General features: G+C 30.9%; 1 protein-coding gene across 4 annotated transcripts in view; it reads left to right on the top strand.

Moving 5' to 3' along the window:
- LOC132723202 (protein CBFA2T1-like) overlaps positions 1 to 19,390 on the top strand; it is a 76,442-nt gene that overhangs the window by 44,803 nt on the left and 12,249 nt on the right. Inside the window, exons 1-4 of one of the 4 annotated variants that reach the window (XM_060707882.1) lie at positions 1,022 to 1,751; positions 15,482 to 15,622; positions 18,166 to 18,377; positions 18,591 to 18,680. In XM_060707882.1, coding sequence (XP_060563865.1) covers positions 15,499 to 15,622; positions 18,166 to 18,377; positions 18,591 to 18,680 — 426 coding nt within the window. In that variant the 5' untranslated portion in view covers positions 1,022 to 1,751; positions 15,482 to 15,498. Of the gene's footprint in view, positions 1 to 1,021; positions 1,752 to 7,042; positions 7,318 to 13,393; positions 13,524 to 15,481; positions 15,623 to 18,165; positions 18,378 to 18,590; positions 18,681 to 19,390 lie in introns of those variants that run through there. The other 3 variants (XM_060707879.1, XM_060707881.1, XM_060707878.1) reach the window with 3 other exon arrangements.

Genomic DNA, 19,390 nt, shown 5'->3' with positions numbered 1-19,390 from the left:
AATAATGGCCTGTCCGAGGACTTCTCCGAAGAGGTTTGGCCAGCACTCTTATTTACCACATGAACTGTGGACTTTAAGGACTTACCTTTGGGTTTTTTAGACTTCGTTACATTTTTTGACCGCCGAGGAGGTTTAGACGTTTTAGGCATGTCAGACTCAGAAAATCCAGAAAAACCCTCTTCCGAAGAAGACATAGCGGATAAAACATCATCCATGACAAAAACAAATAGCAAGGTATACTTTACCTACCAAAAATTAAAAGGTATAACCAGAAAGTAAGCGTAAAATAACCAACACGTGCGTAACATCGAAACGCCAGAAAAGATATGAAATTTCCGGGGTTTACTTCCGGTATTGTATGGTGTACTGCGCATGTGCGATGGGGAATACCTCATTACGCGGGAGATTTGATTCTTTTTTAAAGTGCGATTTAATCGATACGTCCAGGAAGGAATGCTATGTATACATGCGAAAGCCGAAGGCTTTATGAAAATAATGACTGTAAACTGTCTGTCACTTTAGAAATAAAATAAATGTACTGGTACATGATCAGATTATCATTGGTGAGAAAAAAAAATTGTGGTAAAAATAGTTAAATGTATACCACCCAAATTCTATACATTTTGTACTAGTATAAAAATAATAAAAATAAGTATATATAAATCCATGTTTAATTAGATGTTTATATAAACTAAGGCAATGTATACGATCTGTAGAATACCTTGTTTCTACAATAAATATACCACACAAGCCAAATGGGCTTATCAGCCAGAAAAAGGGCATATCAGTTCACAAGGAGAGTGCTTCTCTCAGGAAACACATGCTATACAAGCAGACGGCAGGCACATGGTATTTTTTACACTGAACCTCATTTATTTTGTTAAACTTGGAATAGTGCAGAGCTGTGTTAAGTCAAGAGAGTGTGTATTTCTGGAAAAAAATTATGGATTTAAAAGGAATTACTTTCTAAATGAAGAAAGAAATTTGTTGATTAAAAATATTTCTGGATATTTCATATATATGTTAAAGTAGTTATTAAAATAATAACATATAAACGACACAGGATTAAAATAAAACAATAATATTTCTGATGTGACTTGATGTGTATGCTCAAGACGAGCCAAAATTTTTAAAAAAATATTTCACGAAACAAAAACAAAACATAAAATTACTTAACAGAGGGGATTAAATAAAAGCTATCGGAATAATATTTTAGATGAGTGTCATCGTAAGGAGAGTGTAATGACGTCTGACATGAGGAAGTGATTGTTTAAACCAATATCTGTGTTTGCTGTGAAATGTTCCGTTGCTCTGATCTCGTTCTCTCACTCTCTGGTGCTATAGTTCCTGGAAGTTTGTGATCGGCTGTTCGCACATGATAATCTCTTGTCATTGTGATAACCGTTTCACTGTAATCACACTGATAAAACATTAACGTGACAAACTTTATTTACGTCTGCTGCGGAAAAACAATTTTTTTACGTCTGCCCGCAAGAACTGAAAATTTAGTGATAGCATTCATATTTTGTAATTTTTTTCATTGCCGATTTTTTTTTTCTCTTGTGAAATTTTATAAAAGTTTTATACCCATACTGTATGAGTAAGGCAAAATTCACTGAGAGAAGAAAGTTTTATTGGAGAGTTATTTTATTTTATCCTGAAAGATTTATATTTACTTTACTGTATGTGTGTTGAAAAAGACTTGTGAAGAAAAATAATAATAAATAAGGATTTATTTGTCTTGTGATATGGTAAGTAGAATAAATACACTATTTATAGTAAACAATAGTAATTGAATTTACATACAATAATAATTATTGTAAAATTGTCTGAGTCCGGAAATAACCAAAATGTATAAATTATTCTATATTCTATTATTATCTGGTATTACAGATAAAAACAAAACAAAAATATGTGACATAAATCAGGAACAATTTATTTAATGATGTGTGTAAGGTCTTTGTTTTTGTTTGTACAAATTTATTTTACCTTGATTTTGAATAGTTTATAATTTATCATAATTTCATTATATCAAATAACAGTATAAAGATTTTGGATGTCAAATTGTATCATTGAAAAATTAAACCATACACATATTTATAAAATATGTAGATTAAACAATACACATATTTATAAAATATGTAGATAGTTTTGGACCTCTTTAATAAATATATAATGCTTATAGCTTTAATAATAGTTAATACCGATTTTTTTTTTTGGAGGGGCTGGGAGGGGGGGGGCATTGTTGGGTTGGGGGATCAATTAATATAAAAAATAAATTAGTATTGTTACTTTGTATCTTGTATGTATTAATATATTGAAAATAATTTGTACATAATTATCATTAAATTTCATACAACTGCATTTGGTATGTAGGCTAGCCCAACAAATTGTGCGCCAGGGCATTTTATTATATTGACGATGGTAGCTCTTCGTAAAGACCGACATCTACATAATATCAGTTTGTAAAATTGGTACGAGTCTTGCAGTCAAAATTTTGAATATGTAAAGGTCTTTTCAATTAAACATAAAATTTACTTTTTTATATTTTTGTGTTAATACAATCATGTTACCCAGCTACAAATACATTGCATTGTTTTCAAGGTATTATTTTAAAATATGATAACAAGTAATAATATAATGTGTAATAATTTTAACTGCAATTTTGATTTATCTAAACACCAAAAAAATGTCAAATAGAAAATATAAAAAAAGATATTTCAATTGTGACTGTTCTGATTCAATGATTGAATTGAAAAATTATATTTTTAAAGAGATAAATATTTGTAGGCCATTAATTTGTGTTTATTTGCTGTGGAAGTTTGTATCATCATGTTTTTAATTTGCAATAAATTGTTTAGGTCTTTCAATTAAAAGTATATTACATTTTGTATACATTGTTGAACTGTGCATAAATAAATTTGACAACAATATGAAAGAGTCCAAGTCAATCGCCCGTTGTTTAAGGGTCAAATATTAAGATAATAATTTTCTATCAATTCAAAATTATTTGTGATTATATCTAAATTAACATGAATTATATCATGTTTTGTTCTCTTGATCATTTTTCAATTGTTTTTTTTTTCTTTTTTATACTACATGTATTATTATGTATTGAAAGACTGGAAAAATATTTCATTACTGGATCAGATTTGCATATACTATATGTAGTATAGTCTATTTAATTGAATTATATGTTAAATCTAACTCTCATATGCAATTCTATAATATAATGCACTGCCCATGAATAGTTGAAAATAAACTGTATTAAACTACAATATAATAAATGTGAAATGTGACACAGTTTTAATGTACTATCCTCAAAGGATTATCTTGATAGTGTATTGATTGGAACAGACTGTGCCCATGTGGGACAGATGTAATACCACCTGCATCAGTGATACAGTCTGAGAATTTAATAATCTAAATCTGAACCACTAGAGGCAATATTGCAGGCTTATGGCAAATTGGCAAGTGCTAGCCTTTACAATGGTGACAAATTGGCAATTTTGGGCTTGTGGCAAAATAGGCAATATGAAGGCTTGTGGTAAATTTTTTGGCAATTTCAGATTTGTAGCAAAATAGGCAAGTTCATGTTTGTGACGAAATTGGCTATTTCAGACTTGAGGCATGATTGGTAATTTCAGACCTGTGGCAAAATTGATAACTTAAGGCTTGTGGCAAAATTAGTAGTTTCAGGTTAATGTGTGATATAACAGCAATTTTGGGCTTGTGGCAAAATTGATGACTTCAGGCTTGTGGCAAAATAAGCAGTTTTAGGCTTATGTCAATATGTGTGAGGTAATGGCAATTTTAAAAATTGGGCTTGTGGCAAAATTGATGACTTAAAGCTTGTGACAAAATTAGCAGTTTCAGACTAATGTTTATAATAATGGCAATTTTGGGCTTGTGGCAAAATTGATGACTTAAGGCTTGTGGCAAAATAAACATTTTTTATTATAAGATTTAATAATTTCAATATTGTAAGCACCTGGGGTGCATTTCACTGACATTATCGTTACTCTTGTTTGAATGTAACTTTTTGCGTAAACAGAAATTACGTATTTATTTGCGTTTCACTAAACTTTCTTAGCTACACATTTGCGTGAGTTTAAACATAAAGTTACGCTCATTTATTACTGGCGTAAATTGCATGTTCTCAGATTAGTAAAATGCAAATAACATAAATTTACGTTTTGCGTCAGTCGAAATTAATGTTAAAAGATAAGCAAAACTTAGGGAATGTTAGTGAAACGCTCCCCTGAAACTTAAAAGTCCAATTATACTGGCTGTTTAGTAATATTTTAATGGTAAAGGGAAAAAGCAGGTGGAAAAAACCCAGCTATATTTGATTCCTTTTTAGAAAAAAAAATGATATATTAATCTACCTATGGCAGGAGTTATATTTATCATTTTGCTTTAAATGTACAGTTGTAATCAAAAGTGCACCTGCTCCATATACATTTGCTCAGAAATTTCAAGTCAATCATAGGGACATTTATTTACAAAGTCATGTATATGATTTATTGACAGAAATTGAGATTTTCTTTTAAAAAAGTACATACTTTGAAGGGGTTTTTTTTAAAAAAAAAGTGCATACTTTATTTCAATTCAATTTGGTTACTTTCTAAAGCATATACATGTATGTGTAATTCTGCAGAAGTTGATTTTGGGAGAGCTATTTTTATTTTGAAGTTAATTCAGCTACAAAGTGTACATGTCATATTGATGTGGAGAAGTTGGCAGATGCATGAGGAAACAAATTTGTTTATATACTCAGGAGCTTTGTATAGATTGGATAATTGTTTAGCAGATATAGTTATGACAAGTTTATTGATAGTGGCAGCATGGCTGAGTGGTGGACATGACAGCCTAGGAATGAAAGAACTGCTTGCTGTGCATGTTCGAACCCTGTCAGGGGCAACTCAGTGTTTCCTTGAGCAAAATACTTTCTTATACTCATTGCCTCATTCTGGTTTGTTCGAGAAAAGGGTTAGAAAGTGTGTCTATAAGCATATAATTTCCTACAAAATGAATTCTGTATTTACTACAATTGTTAAAAACTGACGTTAATAACTAAACAAAGCATTATATGTTATTTTTTCAGAAAATATTTTATGAAATAACTGTCATAGAGTTCCTTCAAAAATTTTTGCACTTACTCTTCTTTTCCTATACTTGTTTTGTGTTTCTTTGTGTAAAAGAAAAAATAAATAACGTATGTATGACATAGCATTATTAAGTGGAAGAGTTTGACATGTTATAAGAAAGAATTTATAAGCTTTCAAAGTTTTATTCTTTTTAATATTAATAATATTAATAATACATTGTAATAATAATTGTGAAAATAATAATAATAGTATACTTTTGTATTACAAGGCAAAATTGTTACTGTACAGTCTTTTTTTTCTCTATAACTTTAATTTTGCAATATCACTCTTGACTGCAAGTTATAAAATCTTAGTTTAAAATATTTTTATATTTTAATGAGTCATTACTACAATTGTTCTTTCAATTTCTGAATTGTCACAAATTTTACAGGTTTTAAAAGTGAATGTAAATGGCAGTTTAATGCAGTTATGACTTGATTTACGGCATTGTGTTCAGCCTGCAAATCTGAGGCATCTAATAAAGTGACAGATTTCTCGCATTTCCAATATATCCACTATAACATCTGTGGTCTTGTTTAAAAGAAAAAGCAATTATTCAGAGTACAGCCTTGAAAAAAACAATAATCCCATTCATCTGAGTCTTTACTGATAAAGTCATACAAAGCGATTTTCATACAAGTTACTTCTACATTGCTTCAATAATTCAACATAATTAGAAAGAGAGAATATATCCAAAAAAAATAAATAAATCACAAAGCCGTTTGATATAAAATGATGATGATCAAATTTCCCAAAGGGCGTCATCCTTTGAAAACAGCAAAGATTTAGAATTGCAGTTTAACAATTTATGTATCATTATACCTTTAGAAATATGAGTCTATGTCAATGAAGTATAGAAAGAGATAACAGGTAGTGTTTTATGCGTGTAATTTAGTTATATAGTTACATATGCGGCTTTGAATTTAAGGCAATGTAATGTAAAAACTGTTTTGTCATTTCCTCTTAATATCAAACATGCAATAACGCTTCTGTGAAGAATTCCGCATATGATTCTGGAGCTGAAATTACAAAGTTGAAATTGTGCACATAAATCTGTTATAGTCATTGAAGTTTACTGCTGTTTCATTTGATATTAAAGAGATTATGTAATTGTCATATTACATCCTTAACATATGTCATGACTTTTTTTTTTTAATTTCGAGGTGAATTTCCATAGGTTATCATCCATACCCCCCCACACACACACTCATACACCACTTCTTCAGACCTTCATAAATCAGTTTTCATCCACTTTTACAGTCAGATTAATTTATAATTCAAAAACCTAAGTTTTTAAGGAAATTTCTAAAACATTAAATTTGTAGATTTTGGACAAAAACAACTAGTAGTTGGCATATGTAGACCCTTTATCTTCCTTTCACAACTGGAACTTTTCAGCAAAATTTAATCAAATAGGTAAGAATCAAAGATTATAGAATTTAACCTTTCTTTGAAAGAAAAAAATTATAAATACATGTACACTGTGCCAACAACACAATATCCTAATCCTGCGTATATACTTTAAAAAAATATTAACAACTTTGTACCGGTTCAAAATTCAAGGTTCATTTTACCAGAAAATATCCATAAATTTACAGATATAGTCTGCAGTGATTTCCTATGCTTTGTCTACTAAGTTACATTTGATACAGTGAGCATTCTATGGAATATCAGTTACAAATTTTCCGAACTAATGCACCAGTGTGTCCCATTTGGGGAGATATTTTGCCAATTTTATCGAAAAACCTTTTGTCTATATTTGAGCCTTTCCTGCATGTATTGTACACTGTTCATAATATCAGTTAATAATTTCAATATTTTGAGGAGAACAATAATATATAGCAAGAATTGTGTGTCCCATGTGGTGTACCATTTTATTGACTGAAAGTATCGCAACAGCTTATAGGCAGGATGTTTTCCTGCCGCATATGCTATATCCCGCGGGAAATGAGGCAGGCAATGTTACTTTAATACTCGACATTCTCTCCAAAGATACATGGATATTCTAACCATTTAGGAATATCTAGCTGTGAATATTTCAACATTTTGTTTTTCCTTGTCAAAATTAAAGCAAATGAAATTGTAAACGAAAAAAAGGATTTTGGAACAAAACATTTGTGAATAAATTACATGCATAATGGTTATTTAAATGCCTGGAAAAAGAAAGGTAAATACTTTATTATTTTCATTTATCGTTATGTACTTTTATTCAATAGAAAAAAAACACAACAAATTTATGGTTGTATTTGAACACAATATAAAAAATATTGGAAAACTGTGAACTAGTTTAATTCTATGTTAATCATTTTAAAATATTGTCATGTGAATGGTTTAGATATGAAATTTCAAAAAATTGCTGATATGCAAGAAATTTAATATTGTATTTGATGACAGTTTGAAGCTTCAATTAATGATTAAAAAAAATCTGACTTAAATTTTTATTTTTAAAACAAATTTAGAAAATCTTTAAATTTCAAGCATCTTTATTATAATAATTGCCTGGTATAGGATTAAATATTTTCAAATTTATGACATTTATTTATGCAAGTGAAAATAATATTTAATTTAAAGATTTTTAAGAAAATATTTTTTTTTTATATTAAGAATGCCATAAATAGTAAAATTAAAAAAAAATCTTTACTGGCTTATTTTTATTGAGCCTGTTTATAGCCTTTTCACTGAAATTAATGGAAAGACTGTTTTGTTGTAATTAATCAATTTCTTTAAGTACATTCACCAGCTTACTGTAACATTAAGAACAAATGTACTTTGGCCAATGATTATGGTTACACCACATTTAAATAAAACAGGAACTTTCAGGAAAATCATACAGTAGAACTTTCCCCTCAATGTCAAAGCACTCAGTCACACAAATTTCATGACTGTGTATTAAGAAAATTAAACAAATGCACGCACAAAATCTTGGGGAAAACAACAGATTTCTCTCTCTCTCTAAAGTTTGCCAAAATTTTTCATTATCAAATTGTGTAGGGAATTTGAACAGGTGGTCTTTTATACTTCCTGGTTCTATTAATTTGCACAGTTTCTCTCTCATGCATAGGTTTTACTTTTGTTAAAGGCCCATTATGCCTCAGAAATGATTTTAGTTTTATTTCTCAAAAGCTTTGTAATTTTGTTACTCATTGGCCAATTTAACAATAAGTAAAGTTATAGTGAATAAGTATTTTGTATGGAAGTCAAAATACTACTTTGTTTACAATTTGTTACTTTTATGACACATTACATGTATTTCACATTTATCGCTACTTTCTTTAGTTAATATTAATCCTCTATACAGGCTCTGACATTCTCTAAAACCATTATTTAAACATTATAAAATATTATGTTTGCCCTTTCTGAAGAATTAAAAATTTATTTGTTTCTGAGGTATAATGACTGTGGCTTTAAATTTACTTAATAATAGCCGGCTTTTACATGTTATCATGAAATAAACTTAGTTCTGCAATCCCAGCATTTCCTTTCTATATGTTTACATGTTTACATTTTGTAACATATATTCATACTACCATGTTTGAGGTCCTTTATCGGAAGTTTGACAGAAAGGGACGGAAGAGTTTCCAATGTTTTAATATCTCTACATTTATAATGCCAAATTTACATTCCAGCATTCATTTATTCATTTTTGTCATTCATGCTTCACTTAGTTCCAAAGTAAAATTTGGCAGAAGTTACATTTCAGTAGGTATGAAAAACTTTTAAAAAATCTTAAATCTTATCATACACTATGCACGAGTATCTATCAACCCCATTTAATCGGTGGGTGGGGGGAGGGCATTAATTTAAATTTCCCTATTCTAATTTTTTTATGTAAATTTACCTTAAATATTGCTAAATCTGCTTATCTATGGACAAAAACTTCTATTACTTCTTCCTTTTCATTTGTCTTTGAATGTAAAATTCTTGACTATAGATTTTGAAAGTTTATAAATTTCAATTTCATCTTTTTAAAACCTGCAAAAAGTATCTGAATTATATAATTTTATCTAGTATGACATTGATTCAATTGACTTCTGCTGACAGAAATGTATTCAGGGTTATTGACTTACTCCATTATGTGATTGTTTTGATTATAATGTGAGGGTAGCAGATGGTTATCAGAGAACAATGTTCTGGTGTTTTGACCAGCACTTGACTTGGTGTGTACAGCATCTGGCAGCCTTCTGTCTATCAGACGTCAAGCACTACCCCAGTCTGTTCCACTATTAAGTCATATTTTTTTTCTGTATCATTTTTCATTATTTTTATTTCCAGAAATAAAAATCAATTTTTTTTATAATTAAACCATTTTATCAACGTTTTAGTGTTTATTTAAAAGTAATTAAAAATTTAATGTATTTTTTAAAAAAAAGATATTTTTGAACTTTGGCCTATCAATATGAAATTATTATTTTTCATTAAATCTTCAAAATTAGTTTTGGGATGAACAAAATTGTTGCTTGTATTATATGGTAGAATTTTTTTTTTTACTTTCATTACCCTTTGTCTAATCATTTATATTTCTAGTGTATTATTTGTTTTTCATTTATTTGTTTTATCTTTATTTTTGATATTTTTTTTTCATTTTTTTTATTGAGTAATGATTTTATAACTATTTAACATATGCCCTAGCTGATAACAATTAGGGGATTTTAAGAGTGGATTCTGCATTTAATCATGGCTTAAACAACTTTGCCTCAAATAATTAGTGAACCACATCAGTATGTGAAGATCATTTAGAATGATAATGGGAAGCTTTACATGAAAATCAATAATATTGTATTTAGCAGTGAAAGTGGCTATAATTTGAACATAAATTCTTTTTTCAATTTAAACCCAGGGTTAACACACTAAATTTCATGAATTTTCAATCTGGACAAAAGCCATTTATTATTTTTAGGGATAAAATTTCAAAATATTGTACTGACTGAATAGGGAATTTTAAGTGCCGACCATGGTAAGGCCATATGGATGTCCTGAATGATCTTGGTCTGCACTGGTCGTCTGGGCAGCTTCAGTTTCCTCCATCAGAAGAAATGGACCTTTTTCACATATGAGCCATGTCACAACAAACCCAACATAGTGCATTTGCGACCAGCATGGATCCAAACCAGCCTGCGCATCTGTGCAGTCTGATCAGGATCCATGCTGTTTGCTTACCAACTCTATTACAAGTAGTGAAACTTATAGCGAACAGCATGGATCCTGATCAGACTGTGCGGATGTGCAGACTGGTCTGGATCCATGCTGGTCTCAAACGCATTATGTTGGTTTTGTCGTGACGCGGCTCATATATATTATACATATATAAAATTAAGTTAAAGTTTTGTCACATACTGGTAGATCTAGCTTTAAACACATATTGTTGGCCATGAAACATAATTATAACAGCTGTAAATGAAACATATTTTATTAAAATAATTGTAATATTAATTTTGCTCAAAAAAATTATTTGTGTGAATTTAAAGACCTGGTGACTATTTTAATATAAACCTACCAGCATTATAAGGCTTAAAACAACCAATTTATAAAATTAAAACAACCAATTTATAAATGAATTTTTTTTTTCTAAATAATTGTTACCTGAGTATATCAAGAAAATCTGAAAGTGAACAGAGGTGAAAACAAAATGACAAAATATGATTATGACCATTGTAGTATAAATTGTGCCAGAAAAGTGAACTTTTGATAACGCTTTTTTGTTTGTTTGTTTGTTTGTTTATTTGTTTTGTATTTATGCTGATTTTAACACATTTTTTGGTCATATTTCAGTTGTCAGTCCATCTAACTGACATTCTTGGATTATAACTTACCAGGAATTTCACTCCGAAAGTATTTTGCAAGTATTCTTTTTTTAAATGGTTAAGTAATAAAAAATTGATGCAAAAAAATTCTCCAATTCATACAAATACACATCTAGGAATTAAGTTTTTTAATGGACATTAGCAGGAATTTTGTGCTGAACAGCTGTGGTTGTTAAGTCACCCACATTCTAGAGTGAATCTCTGGAGAGAAGAAACATGATAGTTTCAAAATGCCCTTTAAAGTGCCCTTAAATAACCTCGGGGAATTGTTTGCAGTGGTTCCCATCTGTTTTCCCTATAGGTGCTGGTACCAGGTTTCGATTCCTTGCTATAATTCATTGATTACCGAACGGTTACAAATATTTGCTAGTTTTCTGTTTGCCATTATCCACATGTCATTTTTCCCAGTCTCATGCTTAGAGTCTATTCTGTGCATTGTGAAACTGCATGAAAATTTAATTGCGGAATTAAAAAAAAACAACAAAAACGGAAAAGACAGAGAGAGCTTTGACACTGAGCTTCGGCATTAAAAATACATGTGTCTCGATCGTCTAATCTATAGTAATCAATACAGGTGTTGTAAAAACAAATAAACAATGTACATAATTATATAAATATTCTTACATATTTTTCACTTTCAAACGTTTTGATAATTATTTTGATCTTCTTTTTTTTTTTAAATTTTAAAAATGGTTTGTTAATTTGTATCCAAATTTCATAACAAGGAATTATAGGTTTATACATTGGGTCATATGATAGTACTTCTCAATAAATCATTACTGGTAGTTTTGGATATGTTTTAAGTAAAACTATTGAAAATTATGCAATTGTAGTTTGAAGGATATACCAGGATACTATGTACTATGTAGTTGAATTAAAATACGGCGAAAATAAATGGTATAGAAATATTTGTTTTAAGATTTAAGCTGAATTTAAAATTAATAAAATTTGATAATTATTTTTGTATGATTAAATTGTAAATATTCATGTAAAAAATAATTTTAGCAGTTGAATGAATCTCAGACAACAAAGTTTGGTTCCTAAATTTTTTATACTTGGTACTATTCATATAATGTATTGTTTAAAATAGTTATGTAACATTTTTTTGTATTATGATGTACATTATTACAATATGGCACAATCAGGGGGGGGGGGGGGGGGGTTTGGAAGGTGAAAAAAATAAGATTATAAAGTGTTGGTTTTGTGCTGGTTATTGTTTGATGTGATGGCCTTTCAATGCAGGTGTGACAGTAGTGGTCTGTCACCTCTTCAGTTGACAGTTTTTATGAAATGAAATATTCATAGAATAAGGTTAAAAATTGTTATCCTGTAAAAAAGATTAAACAAAAATATTTTAAAAATTGTTATCCTGTAAAAAAAAATTTAACAAAATTGTGTTTGTAACTCTTTTTATGTTTTTATACTATTTTTTCCATGTTTTTTCATAATTATGTATCAAAACCTCTATAAAGATTAAATCAACTCCCTTTGTGTTAACTTTGTTTAACACCATGACTGTTTATTAAAGTGGCTATATTTTAATTTCATTTTCTCACCTTTGAAAGGAGAATAAGAAGTAATTTCTTAAAGGTCTCTTGACGACAAAATCAGAGAGATTTGAAGTTGCTTTTATTGATCTTTAACGCGTGTGCCTGATTGCCTTAGATAGCGGAGAAAATAATAGCCGTTTTAGCTGTAAAATGCTGGTTAAGTTAATTTGAACGATGGTAGAAAATATTGTAACAAAGGCTGATACCCATTGTTACCGTCTTGTCGGTTTTGAAGTAATTTTCCGACCAATTGACACTGACTGCCGTTTTAAGTATTGTTAAAATGTGGAGGAAAATAGGAAGATGGGGGTTATTATATTAACACGAGCTGATCTAATTGAAAGAAATTCTAATCTTACAGATTTGGTATGATACCTTCGTAGCTTTTGTTAGAAATCTAAAAGTAATTTTCTGAAGTCGCACATGACTGAGTCATAGAACAACGTAAACATAACAGTTTTGAAATTCTAATAATTGTTCCTTTTTTAAGAAAAAAAGTCAGTGCGAATGCAATATCTGCTGTGAGATGGTTTCTAAAAACTTAGGGTATTATTACTGTTTCAATTTTAAAAAACGCGAAACTTGTGAATGAAATAAATCAGTAAAGCAGATGTTAACGTGGAAAATATTGTTTTAGTTAAAGTTTAATTATCATCTAACAATAGTGCTGGTTATTAGTCATCTGATAACAGTGTTGACCTAAAAATTTATGTGGGACGAGATTATTACAGAAAGCTTTAAATAGACGAGGTTGTTTCTGTTCTTACTTTTAAATAAATATTACAATTAAAAAAAAAGGCTTGACTTCAAAGTGAGATTAAAAGTTGTGTTTAAAATGGAAACTTACATCAACAGATTTCAATTTAAATAAAAAGAATTTTTTTTTGTTTTTGTTATGGTGTCGTAGTTTCTTAAACATATTTTTCACTTGGAAATCAGTGAAATTGTATATGATAAACAATTTAGAAAAAAAAAAGTACATTGATATTACATCACTATGAAAGGATTTATTCTCTCACCAGGTAATGTTAAACTTCTAATTTTAGTATGTTGTTAAATAGATAAATAAATAATTAATCCTTTACTTTCTAGATGCAATAGATTCTGACCATGACAACAGTGCAGACCATAATCAGCCGCAATTGTCCAATTATGGTCTGCACTGTTGGTTATTCAGTCTCTGCCATTCAGTCATATTTTGAATAGCACATCTATGTTGTCTGTTTTCTCCATTCAGTCAGTACATAGTTTTCTTTTGTCTGGTCAGATGGGTGCTTATTTTTGATCTTGTTAGACAGGGTCTTATTTTTGCCTTGGTCAGATAGGTGCTTATTTTGGCCTGGTTACATGGGGTCCTGTTTCTGGCCTGGTCAGATGGTGTCTTATTTTTGGCCTGGTCAGATGGGGTCTTATTTTTGATTTGGTTATACAGGGTCTTAGTTTTGCCTTGGTCAGATTGGTGTTTATTTTTGGCCTGGTTAGATGGGGTCTTATATCTTGCCTGGTCAGATGGTGTCTTATTTTTGGCCTGGTCAGATTGGGTCTTATTTTTGGCTTGGTCAGATGTGGTCTTATTTGTCTGGCCTGGTCAGATGGTGTCTTATTTCTGGCCTGGTCAGATGGGTCTTATTTCTGGCCTTGTCAGATTGGTCTTATTTTTGGTCTTGTCAGATGGGGTTTTATTTTTGGCCTGGTCAGATGGAGTCTTATTTTTGGTCTGGTCAGATGGGGTTTTATTTTTGGTCTGGTCAGATGGGGTCTTATTTTTGGTCTGGTCAGATGGGGTCTTATTTTTTTTGTCTGGTCAGATGGGGTCTTATTTTTGTCCTGGGTAGATGGGGTCTTATTTTTGGTCTGGTCAGATGGGGTCTTATTTTTTTTGTCTGGTCAGATTGTGTCTTATTTTTGGTCTGGTCAGATGGGGTCTTATTTCTGGCCTGGTCAGATGTGTCTTATTTTTGGTCATGTCAGATTGGGTCTTATTTCTGGCCTGGTCAGATGGTGTCTTATTTCTGGCCTGGTCAGATGGTGTCTTATTTCTGGCCTGGTCAGATGGGTCTTATTTCTGGCCTGGTAAGATGGTGTCTTATTTTGGTCATGTCAGATTGGGTTTTATTTTTGGCCAGGTCAGATGGGTGCTTATTTTTGATCTGGTTAGACAGGGTCTTATTTCTGGCCTGGTCAGATGGGGTCTTATTTCTGGCCTGGTCAGATGGTGTCTTATATCTGGCCTGGTCAGATGGAGTCTTATTTCTGGCCTGGTCAGATGGTGTCTTATTTTTGGCCTTGTCAGATGGTGTCTTTTTTTGGTCTGGTCAGATGGTGTCTTTTTTTGGTCTGGTCAGATGGGTTTTTTTTCTGTCTTGGTCAGATGGGGTCTTACTTTTGGTTTAGTCAGATGCTGTCTTATTTTGGACATAGTCAGATGGGTGTTATTTTTGACATAGTCAGATGGGTGTTATTTTTGACATGGATGGGTGCTTATTTGTGGGCTGGTCAAATGGGGGTCTTATGTTATAGAAACAGAAGGGACTTGTACATTTGCTTCTTGTCCTAAATATTATCTTCTAATTTGAAAGATAAAGTTGATGGTTTTCACTAATTTGATTGTGGTTTGGTTGAGGCAATAAATATACAAGTTAATCTTTCTTTAAAAAGAAGAGTCCCACATCATTTCTTTAATTGATTCTTATGGATAAAATGGTAAATAGATGTATAAATTTATCATTCATTGATTTACATTATATACATTGAATGCATATCAATGTTTTTATAATACTCAAATTAAAAACAAAATACAGGTTTTTAAAAAAGAAAATGATATAACTTGTGTAGAATAAACAAATTCTTTTGCTCTTTTTTCATATTCAAATGCAGCATTTTGGTATTTAATTTTTATACAAATGTATGCATGTTATTATTACATACATGTTCAAGTATTCACATATATATGTTTTTTTTATTTTTTATTTTTTTTCAGATCAATTTGACAGCATAATGCCTGAAAGTCCAGAGACAAAAGGTCAAGGTCACACACCAATAACCTCCCCAACTCCAATGGCTGGAGGAGTTGTGCCCAGTCTACGAGAGTCATCGAGACCGCACTCTAATAACAACGCAGGTAATTACAAAATTATTCTTCTATAGATATGTACAAAATGTATATCATTAGTTATAGAGATTAATGACAGGTTATATGGCCACATATAAACTGTTGTTTGCATATATAACCATAGCTGCTAGGCCAGGGTTATATTGCAAACAAAAATTTTATTTATTGCCATATAACCTGCCAGGAATCTTTATACCAAATTAAAAATACAGTTAACTTTCTTTTTTTAAGATTTCTTCATAAATTGATATCAGCTGTGTATATTAAACAACATTTAAATGTCACAATTATCAAATAAAAAAAAGAAGTTTCAAACGTACAGTATGATATTATTCATTTCACAAAACTTAAAAAATTCCAGCATTTGCACTATTTGGTTTTAAATATAACTCAATATTGGATCCAGTCTTTTCAATTCAGCCTTGTTTTTTCATATATTTTTTTTTTAACTCCATTTAGCCAAGTTTGTATTTTCCAATTACAAAAATCAATGTCATGTCTTATTGCACTGAATGTAACATAGTTCATCAAAATGTGTGTGAAATAAAGAGGTAGATCGAGATCATTACATTAAATGGGAACAATACTGATTCTATTGCACTCAAACATGTCATCAGATTTGCCTTGTGCCTTGTCCAATATAGGTTTGACAGCTATGAACGCCAGTCCTTGTCCTGTAGAATTCAGTATTGTACTCAATAATGTATAATAACCTCATAATATATATAAATACATGACTTTAAACAAGACCTGTTCCAAAAGAAGTTTTAAATTTTGTTCTGAAAATTGATTTTGAATATTGATCACTTTTAGGCAATTTTAAATACTACTAATGCGCTTGATTGCCCTATATGTTTGATAGGGGAATCAAGTGAAGTGTTAGAATAATGAATATTGCACATTATTTAGAATAGAATGCTTGTCTGCATGTTAAAAGGAATATAGAAAGTCAACTCCAAATAAAAGGATATGACTTAAAAAGACAAGTCACATCATATGAGGTTATAATACATTGTTGAGTACAATATGGAATTCTATTGGACAGTTCAGTTGCACAGCAGTCAACCTTTATTGGACAAGGCACTAGCCGAGTCTGATATAGATTTTGCAGCTGTGTATGAGTCCAATAGAATCAGTTTTGTTCTCAACAATGTTTGATGACCTCCTTATTGTACATTTTTGACATTTTCTCAAAACAGTGTTGTTTCCAATACTATAAGAAATGGATATGAATTTTTTTACCCTGGAAAAAAAAAAAGAAAAAAAGAAGCTTGATGGAGTAGGATATGCATCTAGATATTTTGGACTCTGAAAATGAAACTTAGGGTATGATATGAATTTCATAAAGATTTTTTGGACTCTGAAATTGGAAGTGCTATATGGGGTGTAATACATGTATGCATTTAATATGGATGGTTATGGATTCTGGAAATGAAAATGAGGCTAAAGATTGGATCTGATAATGATTTCTATTGGAACATGATAGTATCACATGGTTCAAATGCTGAAGGTTCATTGGTTATATTTTATAAGGTGTGAAATTAAATGTTTTATTGATAAGACCATAATATTTATCACCAAGTCATATCTTTGGCGGTACTGTATTAATTTTTATTTCATTGATGCTTGCCAAAATAATTTTAGAACAATCCTTGTATATGTGAAATTATTCGGATAAGTGCGCAATGACAATATTTCAGTGAGACCCTCAATATGCTGAAGTCACTCTGGCCTTTTCTACTTAAATTTGTAGAGTAAACTTTCTCTTCTGTCTAAAGGAAATCAAAATACTAGCATTTAGCTACGTGCCTATTTAGATTGCTTGCGTGTGCTCTTCAAACTGTTGATGTCATTTTAGAATGTGTTAATGAAAGAACGTCAGGCATTTAAGAAATAGATATACATATTAATGAATATATACGTCCTCACAGGTTTGTTTGCTACGAAGATGGGAATGGATTGATTAAAAAATAGGATGATTCTGTTGTAACAAAGATGTTTCCGATTTGTTGATACATATTAACACCTCTTTTACATACGTACTTACACTATATGTATAAATAAGAAGGAAAAGTAGGGATTACGCTAGAAATTCACTTCCAAAGCACTGGACAGACGGCATATTTGAAGAAATTTTGTTGCTTAAAAAAAATTTTTTTTAATAGTTGTGGAATATTTTTCATTTTCGTAAAAAAAAGAAAGATGATGAAGTTAGGTGTAAATCGTGAGTTATACACCATGAATGGTAATAAGATGTGAATTAAATAAATTTTTTGTTTTTTATTCATTTTTTTCTTCTTTTCATTGCATTTAGATTTTTTTCACACGTTTCTTTGTTTCGTGTTAAAATAAATACAAATGTTAAAAAGACAAAAGTGATTGAAATATTTATTCAGAATCTATTCTAAATACGCTTTTTTTTTAATCAAGAAGAAAACAGTTGTAAGTTTTAATTGAAAAATATTATAAAAAGAAGAAACTACAAGAAATCTCAAAAATATTCTGCGCAGTGATTTTTAAAAAAAAAATGATTTTCAAACCCGACATTGCAGGAGAACATTCTCCAGTCCCTGCGGGATTGATGAACGGTAGGATGCAGACGTCACCGACGGTTCAGATGTCATCGAGTCAACAGTTACCGCCAGCCTGTGGGGCACGACAACTCAGTAAGCTGAAGAGGTTTTTAACAACCTTACAACAGTTTGGTTCTGACATATCGGCAGAAATTGGCGAAAGGGTTCGAGCCCTTGTGTTGGGATTAGTAGTAAGTGAATTTATTAATTAAAAAAGAAATTATATAATAATATGATTAATTGTACGCAGTTTTACTTATGGCAAATCTGTAATGAATGAACCTGAAGTTTATTATTAACAGGAAATATTGTTACAAATTACCTATGAAACAAAATTTGCTTTCCTTTATTTGAAAGTATATTGGTTTACTTATGCTTTAAAGGTTTGTTCTTTAATATTTCAGAATTCCCATCTTTCTATTGAAGAATTCCACTCCAAACTGCAGGAGGCCACAAACTTTCCACTACGACCATTTGTAATACCTTTCCTCAAGGTAGGTGTTTTAATTCATTAGTTGCTATAAAGATGAGGCTACTCCCCAGTATAGAACCAGGAATACTCCCTTAGTTTTACATTTAACCAGGCCTACTTTCCCAGTTTAGAGGGAGACTTACTCTCCTAGTTATTGAATAATACGTTCTCTCTCCATTTAGAACTGGGCCTACTCTCTCATTTAAAAAGTCAGACCTACACTCCCAGTTTAGAACCAGGCCCACTGCCCTTAGTTTAGAACCAGCTCTACTCCCCCAATTAAGAACCAGGCCTACTCTCCCAGTTTAAAAGAGTCAGACCTACAACCAGGCTTACTCTCCCAGATAATGGATCAGACCTACTCTCTCAGTTTAGAGTCAGACCTACTCTCCCAGTTTAGAACCAGGTTTACTCTCCCAGTTTAGAACCAGGTTTACTCTCCCAGTTTAGAAACAGGCCCACTCCCTCGATTTAGAACCAGGCCTACTTTCCCAGTTTAAAAGATTCAGACTTACAACCAGACCTAGTTTAGAGCTAGACCTAATCTCCCAATTTAGAACCAGGCTTACTCTCCCAGTTAAAAGAGTCAGACCTACTTTCCCAGTTAAAAGAGTCAGACCTACTCTCCCAGTTAAAAGAGTTGGACCTACTCTCCCAGTTAAAAGAGTCGGACCTACTCTCCCAGTTAAAAGAGTCGGACCTACTCTTCCTGTATAGCTAAGACTGCTCTCA

The sequence above is a fragment of the Ruditapes philippinarum genome, unplaced genomic scaffold (assembly GCF_026571515.1).
Source record: "Ruditapes philippinarum isolate M1 unplaced genomic scaffold, ASM2657151v2 ctg721_1_1_1_1, whole genome shotgun sequence".
Lineage (NCBI taxonomy): Eukaryota > Metazoa > Mollusca > Bivalvia > Venerida > Veneridae > Ruditapes > Ruditapes philippinarum.
Note: the sequence above shows the minus strand (reverse complement) of the source record. Positions and strands in the feature narration are given on the sequence as shown.